The sequence below is a fragment of the Anomaloglossus baeobatrachus genome, chromosome 3 (genome assembly GCF_048569485.1).
Source record: "Anomaloglossus baeobatrachus isolate aAnoBae1 chromosome 3, aAnoBae1.hap1, whole genome shotgun sequence".
NCBI classification, from domain to species: domain Eukaryota; kingdom Metazoa; phylum Chordata; class Amphibia; order Anura; family Aromobatidae; genus Anomaloglossus; species Anomaloglossus baeobatrachus.
This window is the reverse complement of record NC_134355.1, coordinates 93,392,536-93,408,035: the sequence shown is the minus strand read 5'-3', so window position 1 is coordinate 93,408,035 and position 15,500 is coordinate 93,392,536. Positions and strand designations below refer to the sequence as shown.

The window sequence follows — 15,500 nt, the reverse complement described above, 5'->3', positions numbered from 1 at the left end:
GCAATGACATTGCTAACCAGATGTTGTTGGGGTCACGGAATTTGTGACGCACATCCAGCCTCGTTAACGACGTTGTTGCATGTGAAACGCACGCACGACCCATTAACGATCAAAATTACTCACCTAATCGTTGATCGTTGACCGGTCGTTCTAATCTCGATTATCGTTGCTGTTACAGGACGCAGGTTGTTGGTCATTCCTGCGGCACCACACATCGCTATGTGTGATACCGCAGGAACGAGGAACATCACCGTACCTGCGGCCGCCCGCAATGAGGAAGGAAGGAGGTGGGCGGGATGTTCGGCCTGCTCATCTCCACCCCTCCGCTTCTATTGGGCAGCCGGTTAGTGACGCCGCACAAACCACCCCCTTAGAAAGGAGGCGGTTCGCCGACCACAGCGATGTCGCTAGGCAGGTAAGTATGTGTGCCGGGTCCTAGCAATGTTGTACGCCAGGGGCAGCAATTTGCCCGTGACGCACAACCGATGGGGGCGGGTGATTTCACCAGCGACTTCGCTAGCGTTGTCGCTGTGTGTAAAGCCCGCTTAACGCTCACTTTATTCTCCCGAATATAAGCTGCCAGAAGACATGTCTTGTCTGTAGACAGCTTTCTCATAGAGACCAATGGAGCGATCAGCCGCTCGAGTAATGCTGTGTTATGGGTGAGATGACTGTGAGCTGAATGATCAGCCAAAGCATCGTTTGTCCAAGTTGTATGGGCATCTTTAATGTAGTTCAGTTACCTGGACATGTTACCACCTGCAGTACATGGTACCACTTAACAAAAATTCTCAGTACTCATTTACAGAATATAATGGAAGTCAAAGGGCAACTCAAAAAATGCTTGAGTTCCCCATTGGCTTCCATTCTACTCTGTAAACGAGTACCCAGCATCCGAGCATCAAAATGCTTGTTACGCCTACCGAGCACCGAACAGTTCACTCATCCCTAATTATATTCCAGAAAAAAGCTACTGAATGGGTTATACATTCAAAACCATGTGTCTTCATGCTCTGTTCCTGTGCTGATAATAGATGCAGTAAGCTAGAAATTTTGGTTCCCTGAAAAATGCCCACAGGAAAATTGCCCACAGGAAAAATGCCCACAGAAAAATTGCCCACAGGAAAATTGCCCACATGGAAAATTGCCCACACGGAAAATTGCCCACACGGAAAATTGCCCACATGGAAAATTGCCCACACGGAAAATTGCCCACATGGAAAATTGCCCACACTGAAAATTGCCCACACGGAAAATTGCCCACATGGAAAATTGCCCACACAGAAAATCGCCAATTGCAGCATCACAAAGTTTCAGATCTATGATATTTGAGGTGCAAGGTGAGGATGTTCACATGATAGGTGATCAACTTGTGATTTACAGTTGACCTAGCGCAAAACTGCAAAAATGCTGAAGATCTGTGGTTTGTAGCAGTCTGTCATTATCAGCAATAGATAGATACAGTCTGCTCTAATCTCACTGATTCTGCCTTACTCCTTCCACCAGCCCAAAACAGCAGCACATGAAGAACCAGCAGCAGTGTGATCAAGAGGAGCAATCACTACTGTACTCACCAAAGTATCACTGTATCATCTGTTGAGTTACATGTGACTGCAGGTCACATCTAATACATTATCATCTCAGGGGAGCCCACCAAAAGCAGGGTGCTGCTGGCAGAGATAGGGAACTTTCACACTTGCGTTCATCGCAATCCGCCACTATGGAAAATAGCGCAGTCCATTAACAGACTGCACTATTCTCCATAGACTTATATTGACAACGCACTGTGATGTAGTGTCTGCGTTTCATCTGCTGGCCGACACTGAGTCGTTATTTTGACTGAGCACCGGGAGGAGGGAACGCAGCATGTAGCGTTTTTGGTGTCGTTAAAACAACTCACCTTGGCGGATTCTGTTGGAATCCGCCAAAGTGTCTAATGATCGTCTATGGTGGCGGATTCCGCCGCTATGCGCTAAGCAGCAGAATCCGCTGATGGATTCCATCACATTCTACTGAGCATATGTACCACCCCGGGGCTTGGCCGGCTGCCAAGACGCTCGGATCCGGGCTAATCAGTGGGTGGCTTGAGCTCCTCCCGGACCCGGGGGTCACGTCACTCTGAAGGGATGCTGACGCTACGTGAGGGGTGGTGTTCGGTGGGGAGGTCCATGGTCGAGGCCGCGGTTGTTTTTGGGGGTTAAGTTCGTGACGCCACCCATGGGTTGTGGTGAATGGATGGACACCACCGCTGCCGTTGACTAGGCTCCCGGGGATGGTGTTGCGCAGCTTGATGTTGACCCCTCCGTGGGTAGGGGGTGATGGTCCCGGGGGCCCGAGGGTGCTGAGGAGGGGGGATGCGTGTTGGCTTGTTGGTGCGATGCGGTGCGCGGCCCGAGGGAACTGTTGTACTCACTATTACAGACACACTGGAGTCTCTGGTAAACCAAACAAGATGGTGAACGATGCCGCTTCTCCCCTTTTTTCAGGTTGGTGGTTTCCGCCTTTCTCCTGCACCTCACTTTTAGTAGAATGGTGACTCCTATGCCTGAGTAACAGTAGTCCGCTCCCCAGCTTTGTGTGTGCCAGTAGAGCCTGTTTGCCCGCAGATGCTGGCCCGTGGGATCTCGTTGCCTGGGCGGTGGCTTTCTATCCCTCTGGTTGGGCTGTTGTCTTCAGTCGGGTCTTGGGTGGGAAAGGACCTAAAGTCCAGACCCCAATCAGTGAATGCAACTCAGTCCAGTGACTTCTGGGCCTCGTACTGGGTCTGAGTACCCCTCCTGGTGCTCTGGTTTCCAATCGGTTCCCCGGTTCGGTACCGGCGGGCCACTACCCGATCCCTGTTCCTTACGGTTCCACCGGCTGTAATCCCTGCTCCTGTAGGTGGCCACCACCGTCTGCCCTCTGGCCACAGGGTATCCGGGCTCCAACCCAGATCCCTGACAGACGTGCACACTTTGCTACCACTCTCCTCTACTCCTGTCACTGAACTCTCTGTTTTTCCCGCCTCAGGCTCTCCGAACTCCTCGGTGGGCGTGGCCAACTGCCTGGCTCCACCCCCCGGGTGTGAACATCAAGTCCTGAGAGGGGTGACTCAGGGTTTTAAGGTTGGCTGCTGGTACGGTGTTTGTGCAAGGGCCTACTTGTGACTACCTGGCTAATCCAGGGCGTCACACATGCTCAGCATGTCCAGCAGAACGATCTAAATTGTTTAAAATCACTCCTGGTCTCTCTATCGCTCTCTGTTGGTCGGTCTCTCCCTCTCACCCCCTATCTCATACTCACCAATCATGGGCGCGGCGCTGCACACCTGTCACCATGCTCTGGTGGCTTCTCCTCTTTTGAAAATGTCGGCCGCTCATTATTCCATCTCGTATTTCCTGCTTCCCCCGCCCACTGGTGCCTATGATTGGTTGCAGTCAGATGCGCCCCCACGCTGAGTGACAGCTGTCTCACTGCAACCAATCACAGCCGCCAGTGGGCGGGTCTATATCATGCAGCACAATAAATAAATAAATAAATAATTTTAAAAAAACGGCGTGCGGTCCCCCCCAATTTTGATACCAGCCAAGGTAAAGCCACACGGCTGAAGGCTGGTATTCTCAGGATGGGGAGCCCCACGTTATGGGGAGCCCCCCAGCCTAAAAATATCAGCCAGCAGCCGCTCGAAATTGCCGCATCCATTAGATGCGACAGTCCCGGGACTCTACCCGGCTCATCCCAAATTGCCCTGGTGCGGTGGCAATCGGGGTAATTAGGAGTTAATTGCAGCCCATAGCTGCCACTAAGTCCTAGGTTAATCATGGCAGGCGTCTATGAGAAACCCCCCATGATTAACCTGTAAGTGAAAGTAAATAAACACATACATCCAAAAAAATCCTTTATTTGAAATAAAAGACAAAAATACACCCTTTTTCACCACTTTATTAAAATCACTAAATACCCCTCCAGATCCGACGTGATAAACAGAGGTCCCATGACGCTTTCAGCTCTGCTACATGAAGCTGACAGGAGCGGCCACAGACCATTACCGCTCTCTGTCAGCTCCACACAGCAACTGAAGTGAATCGCGCTGTTAGCGGGGATGTCACTGAGGTAGTGCTGGTGTGTGCATTAATGATGGGGGTGGTAGTACCTGCGTGTGTGCGGTGATGATGGGGGCGGTAGTGCCGGTGTGTGCGGTGATGATGGGTGCGGTAGTGCCGGGGTGTGCGGCGGTGATGATGGGGGTGGTAGTGCCGGGGTGTGTGCAGTGATGATGAGTGCATTAGTGCCTGCGTGTGTGCGGTGATGATGGGGGCGGTAGTGCCTGCGTGTGTGTGGTGAGGATGGGGGCGGTAGTGCTGGGGTGTGTGCGGTGATGATGGGGCGGTAGTGCTGTGGTGTATGCGGTGATGATGGGGGCGGTAGTGCCGCTGTGTGTGGTGATGATGGGGGCGGTAGTGACGGTGTGTGCTGTGCTGATAGGGACGGTAGTGCCTGTGCGTGGGCGGTGATGATGGGGGCGGTAGTGCCTGCGTGTGTGTGATTATGATGGGGGCGGTAGTGCTGGGGTGTGTGCGGTGATGATAGGGGCGGTAGTGCCTGCATGTGTGCGGTGATGATGGGGGCGGTAGTGCCTGTGTGTGTGCGGTGATGATGGGGGCGGTAGTGCCTGTGTGTGTGCGGTGATGATGGGGGCTCTCTCTCGGCTAAAGAAAACTAACGTAATGTGTTATTTCACAGGAATCTGTTGCCTTTATTATCACACTATTTACAACGCATCCGTCACATGCGTCACACAACGCATTGTGACGGATGCCAAACAACGCAATTGTGAAAGTAGCCATAGCTGGTCCTGAAAGCCCCAAAGGCACAGCAGAGAGGTGAGACTCTGTCGCTTGTACCACCTTGTGTTCATGCTGGGAATGTATGATATGTTTTTGCAGTGGTGTAACTAGAGTCCAATGGGCCCCAGTGTGAAATTTGGACCTGCCCCCCCCCCCCCCCCCACTCACACATGTTCTCACATGTACGGGACCTTGTAGTGTTCTAACATCTATCAAGACTTATGAACTGCCTCCTCTCCCCCTTCATTATGTAGTAATGTCCTCCGCCCTGGTATATATGCCCATAATCCTGGTGTATATGACCCAATGCTGGTATATAAGGTCCTCATCCTGGTATGTATGGTACACATTGTCTCCATCCTGGTATATATGTTCCCATCCTGAGTTACATGGTCCCCAATCCTATTGGGCATTCATGTCTGTTGGCAATTTTCTGTGGACATTTTTCACATATCATGTGAACATCCTCACCTTGCACCTCAAATATCATAGATCTGAAACTTTCTGATGCTGCAATTGGCAATTTTCTGTGTGGGCAATTTTCCATGTGGGCAATTTTCCGTGTGGGCAATTTTCCGTGTGGGCAATTTTCCGTGTGGGAAAATTTTCATGTGGGCAATTTTCCATGTGGGCAATTTTCCATGTGGGCAATTTTCCATGTGGGCAATTTTCCTGTGGGCAATTTTCCTATGGGCAATATTCATGTGGGCATTTTTCCTGTGGGCAATTTTCCTGTAGGCATTTTTCTGGTCACCGTCCGTTTTCTCTCCGGCATCACGGGTGTCACACGGAACGCAAACGGGTCACACGTAACGCAAATGGACCACACGGCTGTGTTCCGTGTGACATGCACCGGAGAAAACACATGTGTCTGCGAGAAAAAAAAAAACTTTACTCACCTTCTTCAGCCCTGCTGTCTCTGCCGCTGCTGTCACTTGCTTCCGACCGCCGCTCATTATGCTCACTGCATATTCACTTCACTGCGGCCGGAAGCAGCAGCAGCGGTGAGTTGTGAAGACCGGAGACCGAAGAACAGCACCACGGACAGCGACGCCAGGGACAGGTGAGTAGAAAGTTCACGTTCTCCGTGTGTTATCACGGATAACACACGGAGAACACACGTGTGCCATAAATACGGCTCACGGAGGGCAATACGTACCTTTGACACGTCCGTGAAAAATGTGAGTGGTTTTTCACGGATGTGTGAAAGAGGCCTCACAGACATTTTTCACCTGGTTGTGATGGACACCACTCCCTTTTTCCCAGCATTCCCTGAAGCGCCACAACTACTTCCTGCCTCATTTTCACATTATGAATCCCGCTAGTTGCTATCTGATTCTATATCACAATACAGCTTCTATGTGTCACACAATTATTGGGCAGTGCGAGAATTGCATCAGCTGACAGTAGAGGAGATATCCTCCCTACTCTCCGCAGAGCCAGTGCTGTCCTCCGTGGCTGTGCTATAGCAGAACAGTGGCATGACATGCGCATAACACTCGGCTTACACTCCAGCAGAGCGGGAGCTGAGTGTTATGCGACTGACTCACAATAAAGCCCGTGTGTCACCAGCCTAATATTAAAACTATGCCATGTGTAGAAGGAACAGACCTGAAGCTTAGAGATAATGAAAATATCTATCATGTTAAATGATTTTACTGTCATGAAGAAAATACATTAAAATGAACCTGTCATTTCAGGAAAAGCAGAATATCTGTCTCTGCTTCTTGCTCCTCCTATCCCTCCATAGAACTTTATAAGCACCAACTGCCATCTCCTATCACTGTGATGGGAAAGTCTGTATTTACTGAATACAGATTTTACTCATGAATTGAGAATCTAAGATCAGTCCAGAAAGAGAAAGGAGCAGATTTATTAATAAGATATATTACAGTGTGTCCTATTGTTTTATTTACAAAAATAAGATGAGATTATGATCCTGCTGAACATACCTGAGAGAGCCATAGCCAGCCGGAATTCATCTCTTAGTATATTAAGTACCTCTTCCACACCATGTTCTCCCTTGTGTTAATAAAGAAGGAGCACATAAGTAATTCATATCCTTCTGATAATTGTAATATATAATATCTGTATTCTACAAATCTACTGTACCTGATAGGCCAAGCCCCATAACACAGGTCTTCCTATGAAAACTGTCTTGGCGCCCAATGCCAAAGCTTTCAGAACATCTGTTCCTTTCCTTACTCCACCGTCTAAATATACCTCCACTTTCCCATCCACAGCTTTCACAATTTCCTGAAGAACATCAATCTGTGGGGTGAAATGGTGCATAAATGATATTTAGCATCACCTTCATGAATCGTTCACATACAGGGTGACTAGATAAATATCCACCCTATTTGTGCATTATGACTAGGGACTTACATTCTGGGACACAGTGTATAGACATGGTATCCAATGAGATGTACAAAGATCAATATCAGATTAAGCTAAATTTGCCATTTTTGGTGGTGCTGAGAGAAATGCTGTAATGCAGTACTAGAAATATTGATGAACTTTTTGGCATATAACCATATCTTTTTTTCAAGATACAACTCTCAAGTATCCCAAACTCTGTGTATCAACCTATGAATCAGCATTTTGGTACCAGGTCTCTGTATATTGAAAGCATCCTTGCATTAACCCAATACATTTTTCCAAAATGTGTCAGGAAAATATGTAAAAAATGACTGTTTCTCTATGCACTTCCGTTTAAAGAAGTTGTCCATTACTAGGACAACACCTTCTGATTCCACGTGTCCCCCAGATAAAATAATAAAGAATCTACTCACCTTCTGTGAGCCCAGACCCTTCCAGAGGTGTCCGGGATAACGGGTCGGGAGCTCACATTGAGTTGTGACATGATGCGAGCCCCGCATCCATTCAGCGCCAGCTTCCTTTTCCTCACCTTCAGACCAGAAAGGGAGCGGACCCACAGTGTTCTCTTTCTGTTGATTAGCTCATTTAGTCTGAAGGTAGGGAGAGAAGCCGGCAGTGATTGGGTGCGGGACTCATGTAAGGCCATAACCCCTTGACCGCTGGAAGGACGCCTGTTGTGAATGTTAGTTATGTCTTGGCTGCTGGGAGGCTCCCTCTGGTGGCCAGGAAGGGTTTGTACAGAGACCAGGTGGGTTGTGCAGTGGGTGTTTCCTTTCCTAACTCTCTGCTTATTTAAGTCCTGGTCTGATTGCAGGCTGTTGCCGGATGTCAGTTGTTCTTTGTATCTTTAGCCTGCTTGATCCTGCTTTACACCACATCTTCCCCAGATAAGTGCTTGCTCTTTATTTATGGTCTGGTTCTTTGTTTATCTGGGTTTGTCATTTTGTTGTGGTTATTTTCAGTTTATTTGCGTGCAGGGATTTTCCCTCTTAGTGGGTTGTTGAGGAACTCCCGGCAGTTCTGTGTGGAGTATAGCTCCTTTGGGTTCATGTGTTTGTGGCTTGTTGACTTTGTTATGATTCTTGTTTTCTGTTCATTGGTATGACAAGGGCACCTGGTATAGGACGGAGTTCAGATCGAGCGATCTGAGGGCCTTTTTGTACTATCAGGAAGTTGGTATTTTGCAGGGTTTTTCTCTGGCAACCATCAGTCCCTTTCCTGTCTTTTCCTATTTTAGTCAGCGGGGGCCTCACCTTTTGCTAATCCTGTCATCTACCTGTGTATTGTGTTTTTCCTATATCACGCAGTCTTTGAATGTGGGGGGCTTGCTATTCTTGTCTATTTTCTGAGGCAGAGAGTTATTCATCTTTCCTACCTTTAGGATAGTTAGTTCTCCGGCTGGGTTCGCGGTGCACAGGATGTTAGTTCACCCCTCGGCTACTTCTAGTTGTGTTGGTTAGTAAGGGGATGGCGGCCAGATTAGTTGCCAAGGCTCTTGTCACCTTTTTGCCAATGATTTGTGGTGGTCTTCCATGGTTCCGGATCATAACAGACGCCCATATGGAAGGTGAATATAGGCTTTATTATTTTACCTGGGGGAAACATGTGGAACCAAAAGAGGTTATCCTAGTAATAGACAACCCCTTTAAGTGAATACCCCTGAACACTTTTTATAAAATCTTAACGAGCCTAAAAAATTTTGCAATGTAATTTTTGTTACTTATTAATTATGATCAGAGCATAGATATAAATTTTAAGATTTTGTCTGCCTTTGCCCACCACTAGGTAGTGTATCATAAATTGTTTTCATATTGAAATTGTCTCTCCAGTAAAGGAGACAAACTCTAGCACAGCGCCACCTATTGGAAGTAGCGATCCTAAAAGTCACAAGTGGATTTTCAACAATCCTTTGCAATATGACTCAGGATATATAAGCCAGATCAGAATCCCAATTTGCAGACACGGTGTTTCGGGGTGCTTGCCCCTCGTCAGTGCAAAGTATGGGGGTGTCTGATCTGGCTCATGAGAAAGCTATGTGGGGACCACGGGGGAACACTATTCTCCTTAAGGAGACTTTGCAAGCCAGTCTGGCTGCCAGGTAAGGGGACTTATAGCTGCAATGCCCCTCTGGGAAATATTCAAATTGTCTCTCCAGTAAAGGAGACAAACTCTAGCACAGCGCCACCTATTGGAAGTAGCGATCCTAAAAGTCACAAGTGGATTTTCAACAATCCTTTGCAATATGACTCAGGATATATAAGCCAGATCAGAATCCCAATTTGCAGACACGGTGTTTCGGGGTGCTTGCCCCTCGTCAGTGCAAAGTATGGGGGTGTCTGATCTGGCTCATGAGAAAGCTATGTGGGGACCACGGGGGAACACTATTCTCCTTAAGGAGACTTTGCAAGCCAGTCTGGCTGCCAGGTAAGGGGACTTATAGCTGCAATGCCCCTCTGGGAAATATTCAAATTGTCTCTCCAGTAAAGGAGACAAACTCTAGCACAGCGCCACCTATTGGAAGTAGCGATCCTAAAAGTCACAAGTGGATTTTCAACAATCCTTTGCAATATGACTCAGGATATATAAGCCAGATCAGAATCCCAATTTGCAGACACGGTGTTTCGGGGTGCTTGCCCCTCGTCAGTGCAAAGTATGGGGGTGTCTGATCTGGCTCATGAGAAAGCTATGTGGGGACCACGGGGGAACACTATTCTCCTTAAGGAGACTTTGCAAGCCAGTCTGGCTGCCAGGTAAGGGGACTTATAGCTGCAATGCCCCTCTGGGAAATATTCAAATTGTCTCTCCAGTAAAGGAGACAAACTCTAGCACAGCGCCACCTATTGGAAGTAGCGATCCTAAAAGTCACAAGTGGATTTTCAACAATCCTTTGCAATATGACTCAGGATATATAAGCCAGATCAGAATCCCAATTTGCAGACACGGTGTTTCGGGGTGCTTGCCCCTCGTCAGTGCAAAGTATGGGGGTGTCTGATCTGGCTCATGAGAAAGCTATGTGGGGACCACGGGGGAACACTATTCTCCTTAAGGAGACTTTGCAAGCCAGTCTGGCTGCCAGGTAAGGGGACTTATAGCTGCAATGCCCCTCTGGGAAATATTCAAATTGTCTCTCCAGTAAAGGAGACAAACTCTAGCACAGCGCCACCTATTGGAAGTAGCGATCCTAAAAGTCACAAGTGGATTTTCAACAATCCTTTGCAATATGACTCAGGATATATAAGCCAGATCAGAATCCCAATTTGCAGACACGGTGTTTCGGGGTGCTTGCCCCTCGTCAGTGCAAAGTATGGGGGTGTCTGATCTGGCTCATGAGAAAGCTATGTGGGGACCACGGGGGAACACTATTCTCCTTAAGGAGACTTTGCAAGCCAGTCTGGCTGCCAGGTAAGGGGACTTATAGCTGCAATGCCCCTCTGGGAAATATTCAAATTGTCTCTCCAGTAAAGGAGACAAACTCTAGCACAGCGCCACCTATTGGAAGTAGCGATCCTAAAAGTCACAAGTGGATTTTCAACAATCCTTTGCAATATGACTCAGGATATATAAGCCAGATCAGAATCCCAATTTGCAGACACGGTGTTTCGGGGTGCTTGCCCCTCGTCAGTGCAAAGTATGGGGGTGTCTGATCTGGCTCATGAGAAAGCTATGTGGGGACCACGGGGGAACACTATTCTCCTTAAGGAGACTTTGCAAGCCAGTCTGGCTGCCAGGTAAGGGGGCTTATAGCTGCAATGCCCCTCTGGGAAATATTCAAATTGTCTCTCCAGTAAAGGAGACAAACTCTAGCACAGCGCCACCTATTGGAAGTAGCGATCCTAAAAGTCACAAGTGGATTTTCAACAATCCTTTGCAATATGACTCAGGATATATAAGCCAGATCAGAATCCCAATTTGCAGACACGGTGTTTCGGGGTGCTTGCCCCTCGTCAGTGCAAAGTATGGGGGTGTCTGACCTGGCTCATGAGAAAGCTATGTGGGGACCACGGGGGAACACTATTCTCCTTAAGGAGACTTTGCAAGCCAGTCTGGCTGCCAGGTAAGGGGACTTATAGCTGCAATGCCCCTCTGGGAAATATTCAAATTGTCTCTCCAGTAAAGGAGACAAACTCTAGCACAGCGCCACCTATTGGAAGTAGCGATCCTAAAAGTCACAAGTGGATTTTCAACAATCCTTTGCAATATGACTCAGGATATATAAGCCAGATCAGAATCCCAATTTGCAGACACGGTGTTTCGGGGTGCTTGCCCCTCGTCAGTGCAAAGTATGGGGGTGTCTGATCTGGCTCATGAGAAAGCTATGTGGGGACCACGGGGGAACACTATTCTCCTTAAGGAGACTTTGCAAGCCAGTCTGGCTGCCAGGTAAGGGGACTTATAGCTGCAATGCCCCTCTGGGAAATATTCAAATTGTCTCTCCAGTAAAGGAGACAAACTCTAGCACAGCGCCACCTATTGGAAGTAGCGATCCTAAAAGTCACAAGTGGATTTTCAACAATCCTTTGCAATATGACTCAGGATATATAAGCCAGATCAGAATCCCAATTTGCAGACACGGTGTTTCGGGGTGCTTGCCCCTCGTCAGTGCAAAGTATGGGGGTGTCTGATCTGGCTCATGAGAAAGCTATGTGGGGACCACGGGGGAACACTATTCTCCTTAAGGAGACTTTGCAAGCCAGTCTGGCTGCCAGGTAAGGGGACTTATAGCTGCAATGCCCCTCTGGGAAATATTCAAATTGTCTCTCCAGTAAAGGAGACAAACTCTAGCACAGCGCCACCTATTGGAAGTAGCGATCCTAAAAGTCACAAGTGGATTTTCAACAATCCTTTGCAATATGACTCAGGATATATAAGGCAGATCAGAATCCCAATTTGCAGACACGGTGTTTCGGGGTGCTTGCCCCTCGTCAGTGCAAAGTATGGGGGTGTCTGATCTGGCTCATGAGAAAGCTATGTGGGGACCACGGGGGAACACTATTCTCCTTAAGGAGACTTTGCAAGCCAGTCTGGCTGCCAGGTAAGGGGACTTATAGCTGCAATGCCCCTCTGGGAAATATTCAAATTGTCTCTCCAGTAAAGGAGACAAACTCTAGCACAGCGCCACCTATTTCATATTGAACTCACTCTGGACCACCCATAGATGTTAAATGTTCTGGCAGTCCACAGTTTACTCTCCAGTAACGTTTTAAAATGTCAATGCAGAGTAAGAATGTTGGAGGAGATCGTGCCACTGAAGAAGCGGGGAGTTGGCTGCTAGTCACATCTGACTTTCCATAGAGAATGCAGACATGATTTATTATCATTTTTTGTTTCTGGCATTGACAGTGTTCCATGCTTGAGAAACCAGTGATCATGTGATCGCAGGATGCAGTCAGAGAACAGGAGCTGCTGATTTTTCCTTGTAACTAAGACTAATATACCAGCTCCAGTTGCAAGGGAAATCAGTAATAAAGATAAAGTATTCATATACTGAAATGCTCCTCAAAGGTCATTAAAACCTTATTTGAGGCACAAAGGCAAAATAATTAAAAAAAATGAAGGGAAAAAAGACAAAAAAAAAGACAAAATAAGCAAAGCTAAAAAACAAAATAGAAAGTCCGCCAATCTGAATGAATCTTTGCAAATGTCAGGAAAAAAGTGTCCAATACATAATAATAATTTCTACTGAAAGCAGAACAAAATTCTCATGTTGTTTGGCAGTCCTATGTGTCAGTGTAAAAAAAAAAAAAAAAAACAATTTGGGAACTTTTTTTTATATTTGCCAATATATCAGCCTAAAAAAAAAAAGTATAAATATGAGCTAAAAATTAAGCTCCATGAATCGTGAAAATAAAAGTAGGCAAAAATGATTTCAATATCGAAAGCAGAAACCTTTTTACAACCATTAAAATAACTGATTGAATTAAACAATAAAAAGAAAGTTCATTAAAGACAAGAACAATAAATAAATCAATAGGTCCAAAATGCTAAAAAAAAATTCATCTAGAAGAAAGATTAACAAAATGTGGGAAATGGAAAAAAATACTGAGAAAGATTAAAAATGTTGAAAAAAATTGCAGTGGTAGTTGGGACTTGATCTCACCAAAAAGTGTAGAAAAAAAGTGTGAATGTTAATTCAATTACCAATTAAATAGCTGGTAAAATGTTTGACATTGGAGTTCTAGATATGTGGAAAAAAATGTGATTACAGCTCCTGGTGTCTTATGTATTCACTTCTCTCTCCTATTAGCTGACCTAGCTTGTCTTAAGGCTGGTTTCACATCAACGTTGTTTTGCCTAACAGTAGAAAAAATGCAAACTGCATGTGACCGGATCCTGCCCTGATTTCAATGTATTTTCAATGGAATCGCAGTAAGATGCGGTTGCATGCGGTTGGGTGCGGCACACACCAGATCCGTTATTTAGCGTTTGTTTTACCTAGGCCGCAAACATGTTGTATTTTTGACCTTGGTCAAAAAACAGCATCTGAATGGATCCTGCAGCTTGTGGCTGGAGCTGTAATGTATGTGAATGAGTGCCGAATCCCGCTTTTCAAATGTGGTTGCATCCATCACGAACAGATCCAGTTTACCCTACAGAGCATGCTCTGAAGTGGCCTGGCGTGAATAGAGTCTCAGCTGATCGCTCATAAAAGCCAGCCGCCGGCTGATCAGCTGATCGCTCATGAAAGCTGGCCACCAGCTGATCAGCCGGCGGCCGGCTTTTATGAGCGATCAGCTGATCAGCCGGCGGCCGACTTTTAAGAGCGATCAGCTGATCTCTCTCTTCTCTCTCTCTCTCAAGACCAGGATTGTGGAGGGGTGAGAGGGGGTAATAAAGATGAAGTCTCTAAGTGTGTCTGTGTATTTATTTCTAATAAAGTATTTTTTCTCTGTGTGTTGTCTTTTTTTAACCCTTTATTGGAGATTCTTAATGGCCGGGTCAAACTTGGCCTGACATTAAGAATTTCTGGCTTAATATCAGCTGGTAAACAAAGCTGGTATTAACCCCTTATTACCCAGCACGCCACCCGGCACCAGAGCCGCTGGAAGAGTTGGATACAGCACCAGAAGATGGTGCTTCTATGAATGCACCATTTTTCTGGGGTGGCTGCTGCCTGCAATTCGCAGCAGGGGGGCCCAGAGAGCTTGGGCCACCCTGCACTGGGAATTCCAATCTCCAGGTGCCTAGTTGTACTAGGCTGGACACAAAAATTGGGCGAAGCCCACGTCGTTTTTTTTTAATTATTATTTCATGAAATAATTAAAAAAAGGGCTTCCCTATATTTTTGGTTCCCAGCTGAGTACAAATAGGCAGCTGGGGGTTGGGGTCAGCCTGTACCTGCCTACTGTACCTGGCTAGCATACAAAAATATGGAGAAGCTCACGTCATTTTTTTTCACCCCTAACCCTAGCGTTAGGGTTATGTGTTTGGGGTTTTTGTTTTTTTATTTTTTAATGAATTTACAAAAAAATCGACAAGGGCTTCGCTCATCAAGCACCCTGGTATTTTACTGCTCACTCATCCTTTCTCTTGACCACACAGCCAGTAGAGCAAGTAATCAGATCAGCTGACTCCAGTGTCGGCGAATTACTTGCTCTGTGTACCGCTGCATCCATCACAGAGTGTGCAGGCTGTGAGGTCAGCTGAGTTCAGACGTAAATACATTTGAACAGTGCACCGGGACAGGGCCCTGCCCCCGATGTGCAGCAACGTGATGAGATCAGCACCTTGCTGACGTCATCACAGAGCTGTAAGCGCCACACTGGATACATCAGGAAGCGGTAAGCACTCCATGGAGCAGTCGAAGATGGCAAGTTTAATTAATGGGGATGAGTGGGGAGGGTCTGAGGACACAACGGGGAACATTTGTGAAGGAACACAGCTTTGTGACAGGCAGAGGAGAAGTACTGTATTCCGAGGGAGGGGGGGAGGCAGGAGTGTGTAGTGATAGGGTAGTGTTATTTGTGTGTGTAGGGGGTGATGGGGGTGCATTGTATTATGTCTGGGGAGGGGGTTTTCGGAGGGTGCATTGTATTGTGTGTGGGGGAGGGGTAATGGGGGGTGCATTGTATTGTGTGTGTGTGTGTGTGTGTGTTTGTCTGTAGGGGGTGATGGGGGGTGCATTGTATTTGTGTGTGTATGTGTGTAGAGGGTGATGGGGGCGCATTGTATTGTGTCTGTGTGTGGGAAGGGGTAATGGGGGTGCATTGTATTGTGTGTGTGTGTGTGTGTGTGTGTGTGTATGTGTGTAATGGGGGTGCATTGTATTGTGTGTGGGGAGGGGTAATGGGCGTACAG

General features: G+C 47.0%; 1 protein-coding gene across 3 annotated transcripts in view; it reads right to left on the bottom strand.

Moving 5' to 3' along the window:
- The window catches only part of HAO1 (hydroxyacid oxidase 1), an 85,892-nt gene that overhangs the window by 27,879 nt on the left and 42,513 nt on the right, over positions 1-15,500 (bottom strand). For all 3 annotated transcript variants that reach the window (XM_075338077.1, XM_075338080.1, XM_075338079.1), the window contains exons 6-7: positions 6,939-7,097; positions 6,779-6,848 (exon numbers count right to left, since the gene is read on the bottom strand). In XM_075338077.1, the coding sequence (XP_075194192.1) occupies positions 6,779-6,848; positions 6,939-7,097 (229 nt within the window). The remainder of the gene's footprint in view (positions 1-6,778; positions 6,849-6,938; positions 7,098-15,500) is intronic.